This window comes from Glandiceps talaboti, chromosome 21 (assembly GCF_964340395.1).
Source record: "Glandiceps talaboti chromosome 21, keGlaTala1.1, whole genome shotgun sequence".
Classification (NCBI taxonomy): domain Eukaryota; kingdom Metazoa; phylum Hemichordata; class Enteropneusta; family Spengelidae; genus Glandiceps; species Glandiceps talaboti.
The window spans coordinates 19,063,029-19,086,830 of record NC_135569.1 but is presented as its reverse complement, the minus strand read 5'-3'; the positions used below and the strand labels follow the sequence as shown (position 1 = coordinate 19,086,830).

General features: G+C 35.4%; 1 protein-coding gene across 2 annotated transcripts in view; it reads left to right on the top strand.

The window, feature by feature from the left end:
* Positions 1-22,304, top strand: part of LOC144451394 (triosephosphate isomerase-like) — a 32,844-nt gene extending 10,540 nt beyond the window's left edge. Inside the window, exons 4-8 of one of the 2 annotated variants that reach the window (XR_013482293.1) lie at positions 2,876-3,008; positions 7,426-7,511; positions 12,728-12,815; positions 19,157-20,867; positions 20,916-22,304. Coding sequence is in view for 1 of the 2 variants with exons in the window: in XM_078142224.1 (XP_077998350.1) it covers positions 2,876-3,008; positions 7,426-7,511; positions 12,728-12,815; positions 19,157-19,275 (426 nt within the window). In the remaining variant the exon portion in view is untranslated. Of the gene's footprint in view, positions 1-2,875; positions 3,009-7,425; positions 7,512-12,727; positions 12,816-19,156 lie in introns of both variants that reach the window. The other variant, XM_078142224.1, reaches the window with a different exon arrangement.
* The last annotated feature ends 1,498 nt before the right edge of the window (positions 22,305-23,802 follow it).

The window sequence follows — 23,802 nt, the reverse complement described above, 5'->3', positions numbered from 1 at the left end:
TGTGTGAGTCTACAGTAAGTATTTGATTGTGTGAGTCTACAGTAAGTATTTGATTGTGTGAGTCTACAGTAAGTATTTGGTTGTGTGAGTCTACAGTAAATATTTGATTGTGTGAGTCTCCAGTAAGTATTTGATTGTGTGAGTCTACAGTAAGTATTTGATTGTGTGAGTCTACAGTAAGTATTTGATTGTGTGAGTCTACAGTAAGTATTTGATTGTGTAAGTCTACAGTAAGTATTTGATTGTGTGAGTCTACAGTAAGTATTTGGTTGTGTGAGTCTACAGTAAGTATTTGATTGTGTGAGTCTACAGTAAGTATTTGATTGTGTGAGTCTACAGTAAGTATTTGATTGTGTGAGTATACAGTATTTGATTGTGTGAGTATACAGTAAGTATTTGATTGTGTGAGTCTACAGTAAATATTTGATTGTGTGAGTATACAGTATTTGATTGTGTGAGTCTACAGTAAGTATTTGATTGTGAGTCTACAGTAAGTATTTGATTGTGTGAGTCTCCAGTAAGTATTTGATTGTGTGAATCTACAGTAAATATTTGATTGTGAGTCTACAGTAAGTATTTGATTGTGTGAGTCTACAGTAAGTATTTGATTGTGTGAGTCTACAGTAAGTATTTGGTTGTGTGAGTCTACAGTAAATATTTGATTGTGTGAGTATACAGTAAGTATTTGGTTGTGTGAGTATACAGTAAATATTTGATTGTGTGAGTCTACAGTAAGTATTTGATTGTGTGAGTATACAGTAAATATTTGATTGTGTGAGTCTACAGTATTTGATTGTGTGAGTATACAGTAAGTATTTGATTGTGTGAGTCTACAGTAAATATTTGATTGTGTGTCTCCAGTAAATATTTGATTGTGTGAGTCTCCAGTAAGTATTTGATTGTGTGAGTCTACAGTAAGTATTTGATTGTGTGAGTATACAGTAAATATTTGATTGTGTGAGTATACAGTAAGTATTTGATTGTGTGAGTATACAGTAAATATTTGATTGTGTGAGTATACAGTAAATATTTGATTGTGTGAGTCTCCAGTAAATATTTGATTGTGTGAGTATACAGTAAATATTTGATTGTGTGAGTATACAGTAAGTATTTGATTGTGTGAGTCTACAGTAAGTATTTGATTGTGTGAGTCTACAGTAAGTATTTGATTGTGTGAGTATACAGTAAATATTTGATTGTGTGAGTCTAGAGTAAGTATTTGATTGTGTGAGTCTACAGTAAATATTTGATTGTGTGAGTCTCCAGTAAGTGTTTGATTGTGTGAGTCTACAGTAAGTATTTGATTGTGTGAGTCTACAGTAAATATTTGATTGTGTGAGTATACAGTAAGTATTTGATTGTGTGAGTCTACAGTAAGTATTTGATTGTGTGAGTCTACAGTAAGTGTTTGATTGTGTGAGTCTACAGTAAATATTTGATTGTGTGAGTATACAGTAAGTATTTGATTGTGTGAGTCTACAGTAAGTATTTGATTGTGTGAGTATACAGTAAATATTTGATTGTGTAAGTATACAGTAAGTATTTGATTGTGTGAGTATACAGTAAGTATTTGATTGTGTGAGTCTACAGTAAGTGTTTGATTGTGTGGGTCTACAGTAAGTATTTGATTGTGTGAGTCTACAGTAAGTGTTTGATTGTGTGAGTCTACAGTAAGTGTTTGATTGTGTGAGTCTCCAGTAAGTATTTGATTGTGTGAGTCTACAGTAAGTATTTGATTGTGTGAGTCTACAGTAAGTATTTGATTGTGTGAGTCTACAGTAAGTATTTGATTGTGTGAGTCTACAGTAAATATTTGATTGTGTGAGTCTACAGTAAGTATTTGATTGTGTGAGTATACAGTAAGTATTTGATTGTGTGAGTCTACAGTAAGTATTTGATTGTGTGAGTCTACAGTAAGTATTTGATTGTGTGAGTATACAGTAAATATTTGATTGTGTGAGTCTACAGTAAGTATTTGGTTGTGTGAGTCTAGAGTAAGTATTTGATTGTGTGAGTATACAGTAAGTATTTGATTGTGTGAGTCTACAGTAAGTATTTGATTGTGTGAGTATACAGTAAGTATTTGATTGTGTGAGTCTACAGTAAGTATTTGATTGTGTAAGTCTACAGTAAGTATTTGATTGTGTAAGTCTACAGTAAGTATTTGATTGTGTGAGTATACAGTAAGTATTTGATTGTGTGAGTATACAGTAAGTATTTGATTGTGTGAGTCTACAGTAAGTATTTGATTGTGTAAGTATACAGTAAGTATTTGATTGTGTGAGTATACAGTAAGTATTTGATTTTAACACAATTTTGTTCTTTTGGATAAACATATGTAATAACGACAGAACCAAATGACGTGGGTGCCAGAGTAGCAACTTGAGGTATTTGCACGTCTTTTCTGCTTGCGATATTTTCTGATTCACTTTCATGAGCAAAGCCAGTGAAAATATAGCCACAGAGAACACCTCAAGTACTTGTGCAAATAATATTTCCAGTATGCCACACACACACACTCACTTATTATGGAGTTCCGTCAAATAATATCTCCAGTATGACACACACACACACACACACACACACACACACACACACACACACACACACACACACACACACACACACACACACACACACACACACACACACACACACACACACACACACACACACACATTGTCATAGTATTTTATACAAACAAATACCGTAATATCTCCAGTATGCCACACACACACTCACTTGTTATGGAGTTCCGTCATAGTATTTTATACAAACAAAATACAAATATTATGCATCTGGTATCATTGTAGAAAATGTATTTGCAGTTAGCATGCATTTACTTACAGAAGCCTTTTCATTTTTCTTTCAATAGCTAATTGCTGAGAAAGTAGCCCATGCCTTGAGTGCTGGTGTTAAAGTCATTGCATGTGTTGGAGAGAAGCTGGAAGAAAGAGAGGCAGGGAAAACTGAGGAAGTAGTTTTCAGGCAAACCAAAGCCATTGCAGGTATGTTAGACTAAGTCAGTCTAAGAATAGCCCACAGATTACGTCTATCTGGCTTGACCTTTTGTTCTATTGAAACACCAAGCATTGTGAGATAGAATTCCTGTCATACAAAATTCAAATAGCAAGTGAACAAACTTTGAGTCATATTGGATACAGGAGGTATTTTTAGATTAGATTAGGTTAGATTAGATTAGATCAGATTAGATTAGATTAGATAAGATTAGATTAGATTATATGTATTTTACAAGTAAGACTGAAAGTAAAGCACTTTTTCTCTATGTGTTACACTCGTTTATAGCATTCACATTACAACAAGTAAGACTGAAAGTAAAGCACTTTCTCTCTGTGTTACACTTATTTATGGCATTCATATTACAACAAGTAACACTGAAGTAAAGCACTTTCTCTATGTACTACACTCGTTTATAGCATTCATATTACAACAAGTAAGACTTAAGTAAAACACTTTCTCTGTACTACACTCGTTTATAGCATTCATATTACAACAAGTAACACTGAAGTAAAGCACTTTCTCTATGTACTACACTCGTTTATAGCATTCCTATTACAACAAGTAACACTGAAGTAAAACACTTTCTCTCTATGTGTTACACTCATTTATAGCATTCATATTACAACAAGTAACACTGAAGTAAAGCACTTTCTCTATGTACTACACTCGTTTATAGCATTCATATTACAACAAGTAAGACTGAAGTAAAACACTTTCTCTCTATGTGTTACACTCATTTATAGCATTCATATTACAACAAGTAAGACTGAAAGTAATGCACTTTCCTTCTATGCGCTACACTCGTTTATAGCATTCATATTACAACAAGTAAGACTGAAGTAAAGCACTTTCTCTGTGTGTTACACTCGTTTATAGCATTCATATTACAACAAGTAAGACTGAAGTAAAGCACTTTCTCTCTATGTGTTACACTCGTTTATAGCATTCACATTACAACAAGTAAGACTGAAAGTAAAGCACTTTCTCTCTATGTGTTACACTCGTTTATAGCATTCATATTACAATAAGTAAGACTGAAAGTAAAGCACTTTCTCTGTGTGTGTTACACTCATTTATAGCATTCATATTACAAGTAAGACTGAAGTAAAACACTTTCTCTCTATGTGTTACACTTATTTATAGCATTCACATTACAACAAGTAAGACTGAAGTAAAGCACTTTCTCTATGTGTTACACTTATTTATAGCATTCACATTACAACAAGTAAGACTGAAAGTAATGCACTTTCTCTCTATGTGTTACACTCGTTTATAGCATTCATATTACAACAAGTAAGACTGAAAGTAATGCACTTTCTCTATGTGTTACACTCGTTTATAGCATTCACATTACAACAAGTAAGACTGAAGTAAAGCACTTTCTCTGTGTGCTACACTCATTTATAGCCTTCACATTACAACAAGTAACACTGAAGTAAAGCACTTTCTCTATGTGCTACACTCGTTTATAGCATTCCTATTACAACAAGTAACACTGAAGTAAAACACTTTCTCTATGTGTTACACTCATTTATAGCATTCACATTACAACAAGTAACACTGAAGTAAAGCACTTTCTCTATGTGTTACACTCATTTATAGCATTCACATTACAACAAGTAAGACTGAAAGTAAAACACTTTCTCTGTGTGCTACACTCATTTATAGCATTCACATTACAACAAGTAAGACTGAAGTAAAGCACTTTCTCTCTATGTGTTACACTCGTTTATAGCATTCATATTACAACAAGTAACACTGAAGTACAGCACTTTCTCTCTATGTGTTACACTCATTTATAGCATTCATATTACAACAAGTAAGACTGAAAGTAATGCACATTCTCTTTATGTGCTACACTCGTTTATAGCATTCACATTACAACAAGTAAGACTGAAGTAAAGCACTTTCTCTCTATGTGTTACACTCGTTTATAGCATTCACATTACAACAAGTAAGACTGAAAGTAAAGCACTTTCTCTCTATGTGTTACACTCGTTTATAGCATTCATATTACAACAAGTAACACTGAAGTACAGCACTTTCTCTCTATGTGTTACACTCATTTATAGCATTCATATTACAACAAGTAAGACTGAAAGTAAAGCACTTTCTCTCTATGTGTTACACTCATTTATAGCATTCATATTACAACAAGTATAAAAGACTGAAGTAAAGCACTTTCTCTATGTGTTAAACTCATTTATAGCCTTCACATTACAACAAGTAAGACTGAAAGTAAAGCACTTTCTCTCTATGTGTTACACTCATTTATAGCATTCATATTACAACAAGTAAGACTGAAGTAAAGCACTTTCTCTATGTGTTACACTCATTTATAGCATTCATATTACAACAAGTAAGACTGAAAGTAAAGCACTTTCTCTATATGTGTTACACTCATTTATAGCATTCATATTACAACAAGTAAGACTGAAGTAAAGCACTTTCTCTATGTGTTACACTCATTTATAGCATTCATATTACAACAAGTAAGACTGAAAGTAAAGCACTTTCTCTCTATGTGTTACACTCATTTATAGCATTCATATTACAACAAGTAAGACTGAAGTAAAGCACTTTCTCTCTATGTGTTACACTCATTTATAGCATTCATATTACAACAAGTAACACTGAAGTAAAGCACTTTCTCTATGTACTACACTCGTTTATAGCATTCATATTACAACAAGTAAGACTGAAGTAAAGCACTTTCTCTGTGTGTTACACTCATTTATAGCATTCACATTACAAGTAAGACTGAAGTAAAACACTTTCTCTGTGTGCTACACTTATTTATAGCATTCATATTACATATAAGACTGAAGAACAAATGTAAATCACTCTGTGTGCTACACTACTAGGTTATTGCATTCATATCAAGTGTAAAGGTATACTGTTTCTATTGGTTTGTTTACAAGCCTGAGCATGTGGCCTTTATAATGTGGTCAGTTAGCAAATGAAACAGTATGCTTTTATACTTGATATGGATGCTTTAAATGATTGTGGAAAATACAATATTTTTGTGTTATGGGCTGTATTGTCCATAGAAACATCGAAATTTGTCTTGGCCCTCCAGGTATATAAGACCCTATGTGAACAGTCTGAATCTGAGACTCTCATTTTGAAGGAAGTCCAAAGTGAGACCATACCTGAGAGTGAGACTCTCATTCTGTATTTAAAATAGTATTTGTGACAGCTTGTTGTATGTGTAGTGTAGTGTAGTGTAGTGTAGTGTAGTGTAGTGTAGTGTAGTGTAGTGTAGTGTAGTGTAGTGCAGTGCAGTGCAGTGCAGTGCAGTGCAGTGTAGTGTAGTGTAGTGTAGTGTAGTGTAGTGTAGTGTAGTGTACTGTAGTGTACTGTAGTGTACTGTAGTGTAGTGTAAACACTGGTTGAAAACATTAAGTTCATGACGTGATTTCATTTGGCAATGGGCGATTAAAGTTGCTCAAAACTATGATGAAGTCTACTGTACAAAATATAACTTCTTGAATTTACAGAGTGCAACATATTAACAGTCAGCGTGATCAATCAGGTATGGGAGCTCACAGCTCTATATGCTGATGCCACAGGCTTTGATGTTGATGTACATGTGTATGGGCATTAAATGAGAGTCTAAAAGACAATCTCAAGTTTGCACACAATTACAGTCTATTTGATATATACATGTAAGAGTCTCAAACTCAGTCTCGGTCTCACTTAGCATGTTCTTCATTTTGAAAGTCTCAGTTCTGATCTCACTTAGCCTGTATTTGGGGTCTTACATACCTTGGCAACAGGCAAACATCAAATGTAATAAAAGACAAGACACGTGTACAGACACAAATCACCAATGTAAAACTGTAGGTGTACAGCCAATTTATAAATAAAAGTGCTTGTCAGTGCTACAGAAAAATGACTGAGAACAGTAGCATAAAAATGTGTGGTAACTCTTTGCCAAGTCCAAGTTTAAAAGTTTTACAGCAGATGGAATAAAGGACTTCTTAAAAAACTGTTCTTTTGAGGTCTGGGCATCATTAGGTGACAACTTGATGGTAAATATTGGAAGTGATCATGTAGTGGGTGTAGTTAGCATGTCAATGGATTGGCACTGCATTGGCACTGGTAACTTCTTCTCAATAGATATCAGATAATATGTAAATTGTTGTATGCTGTAAGACTAAACTCCACCCTAAACTCCACCCTAACTTTTTAATTTAAATCATGTGGGGGAGACTTTTGTAAATTCTACTTGGGTTCTCATGTCATTTTACCTGCCAGGTTGCCAAACAAAATTACCATACATGTGTAGACTCTATGGGGAAACACTGCCATTTTTAACCCTTTCTCCCTTTCTGTTACCGGAGTTCCCCGACCCCGTGTTTTATGTTACTGGTATTACAATGTTTGTTTACTTTCTGTCAGATGCTATCACTGACTGGACAAATGTTGTGGTCGCCTATGAACCAGTGTGGGCTATTGGTACTGGTAAAACAGCCACACCTCAACAGGTAAGAAAGTTCTTATTATCACCATGTTATTTTGTTGAAATGGAAAACCATTAACTGCAATAACTACCTGTCTACTTGATGAACTGTGTACTATAGCCTGTCTACTGACTAAATCTGTGACTCCACTACACTCATTCACTATAGCCTGTCTACTGACTGAATCTATGGCTCCACAACACTCATTCACTATAGCCTGTCTACTGACTAAATCTGTAACTCCACTACACTCATTCACTATAGCCTGTCTACTGACTGAATCTATGACTCCACTACACTCATTCACTATAGCCTGTCTACTGACTAAATCTATGACTCCACTACACTCATTCACTATAGCCTGTCTACTGACTAAATCTATGACTCCACTACACTCATTCACTATAGCCTGTCTACTGACTAAATCTGTGACTCTACTACACTCATTCACTATAGCCTGTCTACTGACTGAATCTGTAACTCCACTACACTCATTCACTATAGCCTGTCTACTGACTAAATCTATGACTCCACTACACTCATTCACTATAGCCTGTCTACTGACTAAATCTGTGACTCTACTACACTCATTCACTATAGCCTGTCTACTGACTAAATCTATAACTCCACTACACTCATTCACTATAGCCTGTCTACTGACTAAATATGTGACTCCACTACACTCATTCCCTATAGCCTGTCTACTGACTGAATCTGTAACTCCACTACACTCATTCACTATAGCCTGTCTACTGACTGAATCTGTAACTCCACTACACTCATTCACTATAGCCTGTCTACTGACTGAATCTGTGACTCCACTACACTCATTCACTATAGCCTGTCTACTGACTAAATCTATGACTCCACTACACTCATTCACTATAGCCTGTCTACTGACTGAATCTATGACTCCACTACACTCATTCACTATAGCCTGTCTACTGTCTGAATCTGTAACTCCACTACACTCATTCACTATAGCGTGTCTACTGACTGAATCTGTGACTCCACTACACTCATTCACTATAGCCTGTCTACTGTCTAAATCTATGACTCCACTACACTCATTCACTATAGCCTGTCTACTGACTAAATCTGTGACTCCACTACACTCATTCACTATAGCCTGTCTACTGACTGAATCTATAACTCTACTACACTCATTCACTATAGCCTGTCTACTGACTAAATCTGTAACTCCACTACACTCATTCACTATAGCCTGTCTACTGACTGAATCTATGACTCCACTACACTCATTCACTATAGCCTGTCTACTGACTAAATCTATGACTCCACTACACTCATTCACTATAGCCTGTCTACTGACTAAATCTATGACTCCACTACACTCATTCACTATAGCCTGTCTACTGACTAAATCTGTGACTCTACTACACTCATTCACTATAGCCTGTCTACTGACTGAATCTGTAACTCCACTACACTCATTCACTATAGCCTGTCTACTGACTAAATCTATGACTCCACTGCACTCATTCACTATAGCCTGTCTACTGACTGAATCTATAACTCTACTACACTCATTCACTATAGCCTGTCTACTGACTAAATCTATGACTCCACTACACTCATTCACTATAGCCTGTCTACTGACTAAATCTGTGACTCTACTACACTCATTCACTATAGCCTGTCTACTGACTAAATCTATAACTCCACTACACTCATTCACTATAGCCTGTCTACTGACTGAATCTATAACTCTACTACACTCATTCACTATAGCCTGTCTACTGACTAAATCTGTGACTCCACTACACTCATTCACTATAGCCTGTCTACTGACTAAATCTGTGACTCTACTACACTCATTCACTATAGCCTGTCTACTGACTAAATCTATAACTCCACTACACTCATTCCCTATAGCCTGTCTACTGACTGAATCTGTAACTCCACTACACTCATTCACTATAGCCTGTCTACTGACTGAATCTGTAACTCCACTACACTCATTCACTATAGCCTGTCTACTGACTGAATCTGTGACTCCACTACACTCATTCACTATAGCGTGTCTACTGACTGAATCTATAACTCTACTACACTCATTCACTATAGCCTGTCTACTGACTGAATCTATGACTCCACTACACTCATTCACTATAGCCTGTCTACTGACTGAATCTATAACTCTACTACACTCATTCACTATAGCCTGTCTACTGACTAAATCTATGACTCTACTACACTCATTCACTATAGCCTGTCTACTGACTAAATCTGTGACTCTACTACACTCATTCACTATAGCCTGTCTACTGACTGAATCTGTAACTCCACTACACTCATTCACTATAGCCTGTCTACTGACTAAATCTATAACTCCACTACACTCATTCACTATAGCCTGTCTACTGACTGAATCTATAACTCTACTACACTCACTCACTATAGCCTGTCTACTGACTGAATCTATAACTCTACTACACTCATTCACTATAGCCTGTCTACTGACTAAATCTGTAACTCCACTACACTCATTCACTATAGCCTGTCTACTGACTGAATCTGTGACTCCACTACACTCATTCACTATAGCGTGTCTACTGACTGAATCTATAACTCTACTACACTCACTCACTATAGCCTGTCTACTGACTGAATCTATAACTCTACTACACTCATTCACTATAGCCTGTCTACTGACTAAATCTGTGACTCCACTACACTCATTCACTATAGCCTGTCTACTGACTAAATCTATGACTCCACTACACTCATTCACTATAGCCTGTCTACTGACTAAATCTGTGACTCTACTACACTCATTCACTATAGCCTGTCTACTGACTAAATCTATGACTCCACTACACTCATTCACTATAGCCTGTCTACTGACTAAATCTGTGACTCTACTACACTCATTCACTATAGCCTGTCTACTGACTAAATCTATAACTCCACTACACTCATTCACTATAGCCTGTCTACTGACTGAATCTATAACTCTACTACACTCATTCACTATAGCCTGTCTACTGACTAAATCTGTGACTCCACTACACTCATTCACTATAGCCTGTCTACTGACTGAATCTATAACTCTACTACACTCATTCACTATAGCCTGTCTACTGACTAAATCTGTGACTCTACTACACTCATTCACTATAGCCTGTCTACTGACTAAATCTATAACTCCACTACACTCACTCACTATAGCCTGTCTACTGACTGAATCTATAACTCTACTACACTCACTCACTATAGCCTGTCTACTGACTAAATCTATGACTCCACTACACTCATTCACTATAGCCTGTCTACTGACTAAATCTGTGACTCCACTACACTCATTCACTATAGCCTGTCTACTGACTAAATCTATGACTCCACTACACTCATTCACTATAGCCTGTCTACTGACTAAATCTGTAACTCCACTACACTCATTCACTATAGCCTGTCTACTGACTAAATCTGTGACTCCACTACACTCATTCACTATAGCCTGTCTACTGACTAAATCTATGACTCCACTACACTCATTCACTATAGCCTGTCTACTGACTAAATCTGTAACTCCACTACACTCATTCACTATAGCCTGTCTACTGACTAAATCTGTGACTCCACTACACTCATTCACTATAGCCTGTCTACTGACTGAATCTATAACTCTACTACACTCATTCACTATAGCCTGTCTACTGACTAAATCTGTGACTCTACTACACTCATTCACTATAGCCTGTCTACTGACTAAATCTATAACTCCACTACACTCACTCACTATAGCCTGTCTACTGTCTGAATCTATAACTCTACTACACTCATTCACTATAGCCTGTCTACTGACTAAATCTATGACTCCACTACACTCATTCACTATAGCCTGTCTACTGACTAAATCTGTGACTCCACTACACTCATTCACTATAGCCTGTCTACTGACTAAATCTGTGACTCTACTACACGCATTCACTATAGCCTGTCTACTGACTGAATCTATGGCTCCACAACACTCATTCACTATAGCCTGTCTACTGACTAAATCTGTAACTCCACTACACTCATTCACTATAGCCTGTCTACTGACTGAATCTATGACTCCACTACACTCATTCACTATAGCCTGTCTACTGACTAAATCTATGACTCCACTACACTCATTCACTATAGCCTGTCTACTGACTAAATCTATGACTCCACTACACTCATTCACTATAGCCTGTCTACTGACTGAATCTATAACTCTACTACACTCATTCACTATAGCCTGTCTACTGACTGAATCTATAACTCTACTACACTCATTCACTATAGCCTGTCTACTGACTAAATCTATGACTCCACTACACTCATTCACTATAGCCTGTCTACTGACTAAATCTGTGACTCTACTACACTCATTCACTATAGCCTGTCTACTGACTAAATCTATAACTCCACTACACTCATTCACTATAGCCTGTCTACTGACTGAATCTATAACTCTACTACACTCATTCACTATAGCCTGTCTACTGACTAAATCTGTGACTCCACTACACTCATTCACTATAGCCTGTCTACTGACTAAATCTGTGACTCTACTACACTCATTCACTATAGCCTGTCTACTGACTAAATCTATAACTCCACTACACTCATTCCCTATAGCCTGTCTACTGACTGAATCTGTAACTCCACTACACTCATTCACTATAGCCTGTCTACTGACTGAATCTGTAACTCCACTACACTCATTCACTATAGCCTGTCTACTGACTGAATCTGTGACTCCACTACACTCATTCACTATAGCGTGTCTACTGACTGAATCTATAACTCTACTACACTCATTCACTATAGCCTGTCTACTGACTGAATCTATGACTCCACTACACTCATTCACTATAGCCTGTCTACTGACTGAATCTGTAACTCCACTACACTCATTCACTATAGCGTGTCTACTGACTGAATCTGTGACTCCACTACACTCATTCACTATAGCCTGTCTACTGACTGAATCTATAACTCTACTACACTCACTCACTATAGCCTGTCTACTGACTGAATCTATAACTCTACTACACTCACTCACTATAGCCTGTCTACTGACTGAATCTATAACTCTACTACACTCACTCACTATAGCCTGTCTACTGACTGAATCTGTGACTCCACTACACTCATTCACACTTAGTAGAGTCACAGATGTATATGTGTGCATGGTAGTATACATAGGTGTATAGTCACTTTTCTGTGATGTCACTTTTTTGTAGGCACAAGAAGTCCATGAAGCTTTACGTAAATGGATGAGTGACAATATTTCAGCTGATGTAGCAAAATCAACTCGTATTATCTATGGAGGTATGTACTAGTGTTGATGTAGCAAAATCAACTTGTGTTATCTATGGAGGTATGTACTAGTGTTGATGTAGCAAAATCAACTTGTATTATCTATGGTGGTATGTACTAGTGTTGATGTAGCAAAATCAACTTGTATTATCTATGGAGGTATGTACTAGTGTTGATGTAGCAAAATCAACTTGTATTATCTATGGAGGTATGTACTAGTGTTGATGTAGCAAAATCAACTTGTATTATCTATGGAGGTATGTACTAGTGTTGATGTAGCAAAATCAACTTGTATTATCTATGGAGGTATGTACTAGTGTTGATGTAGCAAAATCAACTTGTATTATCTATGGAGGTATGTACTAGTGTTGATGTAGCAAAATCAACTTGTATTATCTATGGAGGTATGTACTAGTGTTGATGTAGCAAAATCAACTTGTATTATCTATGGAGGTATGTACTAGTGTTGATGTAGCAAAATCAACTTGTATTATCTATGGTGGTATGTACTAGTGTTGATGTAGCAAAATCAACTTGTATTATCTATGGAGGTATGTACTAGTGTTGATGTAGCAAAATCAACTTGTATTATCTATGGAGGTATGTACTAGTGTTGATGTAGCAAAATCAACTTGTATTATCTATGGAGGTATGTACTAGTGTTGATGTAGCAAAATCAACTTGTATTATCTATGGAGGTATGTACTAGTGTTGATGTAACAAAATCAACTTGTATTATCTATGGAGGTATGTACTAGTGTTGATGTAGCAAAATCAACTTGTATTATCTATAGAGGTATGTACTAGTGTTGATGTAGCAAAATCAACTTGTATTATCTATGGAGGTATGTACTAGTGTTGATGTAGCAAAATCAACTTGTATTATCTATGGAGGTATGTACTAGTGTTGATGTAGCAAAATCAACTTGTATTATCTATGGAGGTATGTACTAGTGTTGATATAGCAAAATCAACTTGTATTATCTATGGAGGTATGTACTAGTGTTGATGTAGCAAAATCAACTTGTATTATCTATGGAGGTATGTACTAGTGTTAATGTAGCAAAATCAACTTGTATTATCTATGGAGGTATGTACTAGTGTTGATGTATCAAAATCAACTTGTATTATCTATGGAGGTATGTACTAGTGTTGATGTAGCAAAATCAACTTGTATTATCTATGGAGGTATGTACTAGTGTTGATGTAGCAAAATCAACTTGTATTATCTATGGAGGTATGTACTAGTGTTGATGTAGCAAAATCAACTTGTATTATCTATGGAGGTATGTACTAGTGTTGATGTAGCAAAATCAACTTGTGTTATCTATGGAGGTATGTACTAGTGTTGATGTAGCAAAATCAACTTGTATTATCTATGGAGGTATGTACTAGTGTTGATGTAGCAAAATCAACTTGTGTTATCTATGGAGGTATGTACTAGTGTTGATGTAGCAAAATCAACTTGTATTATCTATGGAGGTATGTACTAGTGTTGGTGTAGCAAAATCAACTTGTGTTATCTATGGAGGTATGTACTAGTGTTGATGTAGCAAAATCAACTTGTGTTATCTATGGAGGTATGTACTAGTGTTGATGTAGCAAAATCAACTTGTATTATCTATGGAGGTATGTAGTAGTGTTGATGTAGCAAAATCAACTTGTATTATCTATGGAGGTATGTACTAGTGTTGATGTAGCAAAATCAACTTGTATTATCTATGGAGGTATGTACTAGTGTTGATGTAGCAAAATCAACTTGTATTATCTATGGAGGTATGTACTAGTGTTGATGTAGCAAAATCAACTTGTATTATCTATGGAGGTATGTACTAGTGTTGATGTAGCAAAATCAACTTGTATTATCTATGGAGGTATGTACTAGTGTTGATGTAGCAAAATCAACTTGTATTATCTATGGAGGTATGTACTAGTGTTGATGTAGCAAAATCAACTTGTATTATCTATGGAGGTATGTACTAGTGTTGATGTAGCAAAATCAACTTGTATTATCTATGGAGGTATGTACTAGTGTTGATGTAGCAAAATCAACTTGTATTATCTATGGAGGTATGTACTAGTGTTGATGTAGCAAAATCAACTTGTATTATCTATGAAGGTATGTACTAGTGTTGATGTAGCAAAATCAACTTGTATTATCTATGGAGGTATGTACTAGTGTTGATGTAGCAAAATCAACTTGTATTATCTATGGAGGTATGTACTAGTGTTGATGTAGCAAAATCAACTTGTATTATCTATGGAGGTATGTACTAGTGTTGATGTAGCAAAATCAACTTGTATTATCTATGGAGGTATGTACTAGTGTTGATGTAGCAAAATCAACTTGTATTATCTATAGAGGTATGTACTAGTGTTGATGTAGCAAAATCAACTTGTATTATCTATGGAGGTATGTACTAGTGTTGATGTAGCAAAATCAACTTGTATTATCTATAGAGGTATGTACTAGTGTTGATGTAGCAAAATCAACTTGTATTATCTATGGAGGTATGTACTAGTGTTGATGTAGCAAAATCAACTTGTATTATCTATGGAGGTATGTACTAGTGTTGATATAGCAAAATCAACTTGTATTATCTATGGAGGTATGTACTAGTGTTGATGTAGCAAAATCAACTTGTATTATCTATGGAGGTATGTACTAGTGTTGATGTATCAAAATCAACTTGTATTATCTATGGAGGTATGTACTAGTGTTGATGTAGCAAAATCAACTTGTATTATCTATGGAGGTATGTACTAGTGTTGATGTAGCAAAATCAACTTGTATTATCTATGGAGGTATGTACTAGTGTTGATGTAGCAAAATCAACTTGTGTTATCTATGGAGGTATGTACTAGTGTTGATGTAGCAAAATCAACTTGTGTTATCTATGGAGGTATGTACTAGTGTTGGTGTAGCAAAATCAACTTGTGTTATCTATGGAGGTATGTACTAGTGTTGATGTAGCAAAATCAACTTGTGTTATCTATGGAGGTATGTACTAGTGTTGATGTAGCAAAATCAACTTGTATTATCTATGGAGGTATGTACTAGTGTTGATGTAGCAAAATCAACTTGTATTATCTATGGTGGTATGTACTAGTGTTGATGTAGCAAAATCAACTTGTATTATCTATGGAGGTATGTACTAGTGTTAATGTAGCAAAATCAACTTGTATTATCTATGGAGGTATGTACTAGTGTTGATGTAGCAAAATCAACTTGTATTATCTATGGAGGTATGTACTAGTGTTGATGTAGCAAAATCAACTTGCATTATCTATGGAGGTATGTACTAGTGTTGATGTAGCAAAATCAACTTGTGTTATCTATGGAGGTATGTACTAGTGTTGATGTAGCAAAATCAACTTGTATTATCTATGGAGGTATGTACTAGTGTTGATGTATCAAAATCAACTTGTATTATCTATGGAGGTATGTACTAGTGTTGATGTAGCAAAATCAACTTGTATTATCTATGGAGGTATGTACTAGTGTTGATGTAGCAAAATCAACTTGTATTATCTATGGAGGTATGTACTAGTGTTGATGTAGCAAAATCAACTTGTGTTATCTATGGAGGTATGTACTAGTGTTGATGTAGCAAAATCAACTTGTATTATCTATGGAGGTATGTACTAGTGTTGATGTAGCAAAATCAACTTGTGTTATCTATGGAGGTATGTACTAGTGTTGATGTAGCAAAATCAACTTGTATTATCTATGGAGGTATGTACTAGTGTTGGTGTAGCAAAATCAACTTGTGTTATCTATGGAGGTATGTACTAGTGTTGATGTAGCAAAATCAACTTGTGTTATCTATGGAGGTATGTACTAGTGTTGATGTAGCAAAATCAACTTGTATTATCTATGGAGGTATGTAGTAGTGTTGATGTAGCAAAATCAACTTGTATTATCTATGGAGGTATGTACTAGTGTTGATGTAGCAAAATCAACTTGTATTATCTATGGAGGTATGTACTAGTGTTGATGTAGCAAAATCAACTTGTATTATCTATGGAGGTATGTACTAGTGTTGATGTAGCAAAATCAACTTGTATTATCTATGGAGGTATGTACTAGTGTTGATGTAGCAAAATCAACTTGTATTATCTATGGAGGTATGTACTAGTGTTGATGTAGCAAAATCAACTTGTATTATCTATGGAGGTATGTACTAGTGTTGATGTAGCAAAATCAACTTGTATTATCTATGGAGGTATGTACTAGTGTTGATGTAGCAAAATCAACTTGTATTATCTATGGAGGTATGTACTAGTGTTGATGTAGCAAAATCAACTTGTATTATCTATGGAGGTATGTACTAGTGTTGATGTAGCAAAATCAACTTGTATTATCTATGGAGGTATGTACTAAAATTTATAAGTTTACTGAGAGATAACTTGCATAAATTGTTGTTAATTTACAACCCATAACACCAAAGTAAAGCTTTTTCTGTATGTACCACAATTGCTTCTATAGAGCCCATAACATCAAAATAAAGAGTTTTTGGGGTGTACCACAATCATTTATAGCATCCATACAACCCAAATCACCAAAATAAAGAGTTTTCGGGATGTACCACAACCATTTATAGCATCCATACAACCTATAACACCAAATAAAGAGTTTTCGGGGTGTACCACAATTGCTTCCATTCAACCATAACACCAAAGTAAAGATTTTCGGGGTGTACCACAATCATTTATAGCACCCATACAACCCATAACACCAAAGTAATGAGTTTTCGGGATGTACCACAATCATTTATAGCATCCATACAACCCATAACATCAAAGTAAAGAGTTTTCGGGATGTACCGCAATCATTTATAGCATCCATACAACCCATAACACCAAAGTAATGAGTTTTCGGAATGTACCACAATCATTTATAGCTTCCATACAACCCATAACACCAAAATAAAGAGTTTACGGAATGTACCATAATCATTTATAGCATCCATACAACCCATAACACCAAAGTAATGAGTTTTCGGGATGTACCGCAATCATTTATAGCATCCATACAACCCATAACACCAAAGTAATGAGTTTTCGGGGTGTACCACAATCATTTATAGCATCCATACAAACTTATCAAGTGTAAAAGTATACTGTTTCAACTGCTTATTGACCACATTAGAAAAGCCACATGCTAGGCTTGTAAATAAACCAATTGAAACAGTATACTTTTACACTTGATATGAATGATATAAATGAGTGTAGCACATAGAGAAAGTGCTTTACTTGAGTGGTACTCATTGTATTTGGATATTGGTGGATTGGTGTGGAGGAAGGAGGGATAGAATTATATACACTTATTCTAGGAGTTCATAAAAATGACAAACAAAGACAATATCCTATTTTTGTCAGACTTTGAAATATTACTCAGAAGTTCACTGTGCCAGTTTGAATATTCCAATTGCAATTCTCACTTTGTACATTTGTATGTGTATAAAATCCATAGAAATAACATTTATAAGCACCATCAAGTAAATTCATGTGTATGTTTGGGAAGGTTTGTTGGTAAATTTAGAAAAACAAACAAAATTTGTTTTGTTCAAAAATTCCACAGAAGGCCTTTTTCATACTATTGTACATGGAAAGACATTTGAGATGTCTTCAGAATAACTACACATATTTCTAAATAGTTGTCTTAAAGATGCCATATGGATCAGATTTGGGTATTTATTTTGGATGTTAAAATTATAAAAACAACTTTACTATGTTTTCATACTTGATAAAACAACGTGAAATAACATATGCCAAGTCTGTGTTTGTAACTCAGTAAATTGAAAAAAAAAGTTTTAAAAAGTTTGTTATTGTACATACAATAACAAATGTTTTGGAATGTTTTGCAATTTATTACTTTACAAACACAGTATAAGTTATTTCATGTTTTTTTTCAAGTACCCAATTCTCATCCATATGGCCACTTTAAGACAATCATACTTTGCATGTTGATATTTATATTTCACCTGTGCAGTAGATTTAGGTACAAACAGAAAATAAATCAACAGAAAATGGAGTTTTACATGACATGCTAATATTGTGTTTTTGTCTGTGTTTGATTTTTCCCTGTCTGTCTGTGTGGTTTTGGGGAACTTGAAGGACAACAAACAAAGTATTTAGTTAACTATAAACATGACTCCACACCTTCATTATACTTCTAGGTTAACTGGTATTTCTATGGGTCTTCATACATGTACAGTCAGATTTGCAATATAAAATGAGAAATACTGTTTCATGGTTGCAGAGAATACAATTATATGTACTGAGATAATGTTTTTTTATGGTGTTTAAGTTTCAAGTTTAAAGTTCATGTCTTTATTTTTTGTTCAAAGGTTCTGTAAGTGCTGGTAATTGTGTTGAGCTTGGAGGTCAAGGTGATGTGGATGGTTTCTTGGTTGGTGGTGCTTCCCTTAAACCAGACTTTGTGAAGATTATCAATGCAAGATGTTAAATATGTAACACTGGACATTTACTTACGTACATACTAGAGATGAAATCATGACGACTCTCTACTGAAATATATGTAAATGTCAATCATTCTAGAGAAGGCAGTAATTTGGGATGCATGTCTTGACTACTGAACATTTAGAGCTTGAAATAAATTGAATTAAAACTAAGTTGATATGATACATAGATTAGAGTATTTGATTGTTGCCAACCTGTTATTCAATAGTGTTATGATAAACACTGTTAATAATCATCAATAAACAAACCCCAACAAAGACACTTTGTAATTAGCCTACATCATGTTATGTTGCTGTCTAAATGCTCAACTACAAAATGTTATGCAACCATTCTTCTCTGTACCTTCGTTATATATCATGCCAACGTAGACATTTGTTTCTTACTGTGATATATTAAAGCCGAGTTTACACATTGTTTTAGGATAATTTTTGCTGTATATTGAATGGTACTTGTGGTATTCTCACTGAAGTTACCTAGTCTGGATGTGGTTTCTAACTAAACCACGTCTGGTCAAATTCCTTTAATCAGCACAAAAAGTTGTTCATCCAATCAGTGAACCCCAACTGTTATGGTGATGTAAACAGTGTATAAATAGCGTCTTGCGCTGACAAATATCATTATAGAATCGAGCCATTAACTAAGGAAGTGGGGTTTCTTATCTTTCTTATCACTGAATAATATTTGTTGGCAATATTTACAAATGTGATAAAGCACTATTACATAGCACATCAGGCAAAGCTTAGCTCAATTATCTAAGTGTGAAGCCCCTAATGTCATATCAGTTGTCATCAGTTTTGCAGACCCATTATCAGTGACATTGCAAATAACTTTAGAGATGCAAACAATTTTTATGACGCCCAACTTGCTGGCTCACCAAATCAGGAAAGTCGCACTTGAACTGCTAATGCAAAGATCCGTCATGACCATATTGGGACATTACAGTAACTTCCCCAATAAACACTAACTTTATGAGGGGCTGCTGTTATTTGTTAGAATTTTGTGATTGATTTACAAAGACATAATGTTAATGACTGTGTGGGTGGCTGTGCATGAATTTTAAATTGCATCTCAGGACTTCTAGAGTAACTACTTTGACTATTCAGTGAGTGGAGGTATAAATGGTAATGATACTGTATAGGAACTAGACTGTGAGTGGAGGTGTAAATGGTAATGATACTGTATAGGAACTAGACTATGTGAGTGGAGGTATAAATGGTAATGATACTGTATAGGAACTAGACTGAGTGGAGGTGTAAATGGTAACGATACTGTATAGGAACTAGACTATGTGAGTGGAGGTATAAATGGTAATGATACTGTATAGGAACTAGACTATGTGAGTGGAGGTATAAATGGTAATGATACTGTATAGGAACTAGACTGTGAGTGGAGGTATAAATGGTAATGATACTGTATAGGAACTAGACTGAGTGGAGGTGTAAATGGTAACGATACTGTATAGGAACTAGACTATGTGAGTGGAGGTATAAATGGTAATGATACTGTATAGGAACTAGACTATGTGAGTGGAGGTATAAATGGTAACGATACTGTATAGGAACTAGACTGTGAGTGGAGGTATAAATGGTAATGATACTGTATAGGAACTAGACTATGTGAGTGGAGGTATAAATGGTAATGATACTGTATAGGAACTAGACTGTGAGTGGAGGTATAAATGGTAATGATACTGTATAGGAACTAGACTGTGAGTGGAGGTGTAAATGGTAACGATACTGTATAGGAACTAGACTATGTGAGTGGAGGTATAAATGGTAATGATACTGTATAGGAACTAGACTATGTGAGTGGGGGTATAAATGGTAACGATACTGTATAGGAACTAGACTGTGAGTGGAGGTATAAATGGTAATGATACCATACAGGGACTAGACTAAAGGTTACCTAGCCATGCATCAATTGTTATCGGCAGAATTCAAACTTGGTATTCAGGAATAATGTATTGAGTGACTCTCTGACATTTCCTCTAATTTAAACCATCTATTGCACTAACAGTACCACTAGACATTGAAGGTATGAATACAACATTTGATTTTATTCAACTGGAGTACAAAACTATATAAACTCTGCCACTTAAGTCACTGTGTCTACAACACCAGTCCATTAGTCATGACACTCGGTGTCAATTACACATACCCCGGTATGTCTTGAAGAGACTGGACATTAAAAGTTGATGTGTCCAATAAATGAAGTTATGAATGAAATGCAGTCAGATACATTTATACAGCAAGATAACGTGGTTATCCACCAATAGATTCAACTATTATTGCAGTGCACACTTGACTTTACATGTTGACAATACACCATTGGAAAGATTTGTGTGTCAGTAACGTTAATATATGAAATCATACATTGAAATTCACATGACCAGTATGAAAGGAATAAACACAACTGTGATTTTCAAGATAAACTCAATTGATAAGACCCCTGTATATAAACAATTACACTCTTTGGAAAGTTCGGTCTAAAAATCAATGCCAAGTGTGGTACTAGTATCTGAATACAAGACGCTAATATCTAGACTGACTGTTACTTAGAACACTATTTTTTTAGACAATGTTGCAATACAATGGATTGAACCTTAGACTGAGATTGAACACAAGACATCTATTTTACAACCTCCTGTTATCAGATACCCCACTTGGCATTGATTGTTTGAATTGAACTTTCCAAAGAGTGTAATTGTTTATATACAGGGGTCTTATCAATTGAGTTTATCTTGAAAATAACAGTTCACGCTGGTCATGTGAATTTCTTTGTAGATTGTACAAACAGGACTGTGATTTATGGTATGCTGAACTTGACTCTGTGTGACATTACAAACGTTAGTAAGCCATATGATAAGTACTTGTCATCCATCAGTCAATCATATGCAGTATGTATATTTTATAGAATAATGTGACCATTGAGATTGTAACAATGCATGCTTGTGTGTTCTTAAATTCTATAGTTTTATTGTGTGTGCTGTAGATACTATGCTGGAAATCAGTATGTGATACATTGATATGATTCCAATAAACTGTTGGTCACACTATCTTTTCTTCCAGATGTATTTAGTGGGTAGAAGTCTGTCTGTCTGTCTGTCTGTCTGTCTGTCTGTCTGTCTGTGTGATCGTTTTCTCCATAACAGCTTGCTCAATTCAAACGAAATTTTGAAGACGTATTCCGTACGATAATGGCAAGATTTGATTAGGTTTTGGTAAAAATCCTGTGAATATTAATGAGCAATTTACACAATTAATGATTTTCGGTAATTAGGCTATATCTCAAGAATGCATGCTTCAAATTCATTATAAATTAGTACACACATTTGCGATACCAAAGCGCACTTGTCCTGAAAATATTATTGATGTAGCTTTTAGTTTTAAGAAGTTATTGGCATATTTTTGTAGGCCACTAAAAAGGAAAAAAAAGTTTCTCATCAGGAAATGTTGTCTAAAGTGGTGCGACAGTGCGATTATTTTTTTTACATTCTCAACAAATGTTAATCAATCTAATTATTATTGCAGTTCCTGTTCTTTTTAGTCCCCGCCGGACGAAGTCCGGGATGGGGACTTATGGATTGGGTTCCGTCTGTCCGTCCGTCCGCAGCCATTTCTTGGAGATGCCTGGACCGATTTTTTTCAAACTTGGTACAGGGGTAACATACAATGGCATACATATGCATGTCAATTTGTTTCATGATACGATCCAATATGGAAGCCTAGCAGCCATTTTGTTTGCAAATTTTCCCTGTCTAAAGCCATAACTCAGACATGCTTGAACAGATCTCATTCAAAGTTGGTATTAGGACAGTGTTCTATGACATACATGTGCATATCCATTTTCATCGTGATATGATCCAATATGGCTGCATTGCAGCCATTTTGTTTGCGAATTTTCCATGTCCAAAGCCATAACTCAGACATGCTTGAACAGATCTCATTCAAAGTTGGAATTAGGACAGTGTTCTATGACATACATGTGCATATCCCATTTTCGTCGTGATACAATCCCCCATACCCGACCAATCCTTTATTGTTGTAGGCATGTTCCATGTCCAACAAGCAGACACAACATATCTAAGTCTGCTTGATTTAGGTTCACAAGTGTTGTTGCGTGATCAGAGTAGTGATAATTCCTTAAAACCCAATCATAGCGGGGTCTATGTCATTCTCAATGACTTGTTTGATGAATGTCGTCAAGATAAAACAATCACATATATTTTCCTGAAACCAAGGAAAGCTTGTATTCTGGTCATAGGCTTAGACGGGGCCCTATACAACATACAGTACAACATATAGAGTCATGGGATTGCATGAGACCCAGTACTACTTAATGTTGGGCATAATCAGGTTTGATGGCCGAAGAAGCCGACAAGCTCTTTAGTCTACATGAAAACTTAATTTAATGAAGTTTTGACCCCACATCTGGGATGTCTACTTCAGGGTAGAATGGTGTAAGTTGGTGTTTAGGGTAAGAATATGGTGTAAGTCTGTGTTCAGGGTAAGAA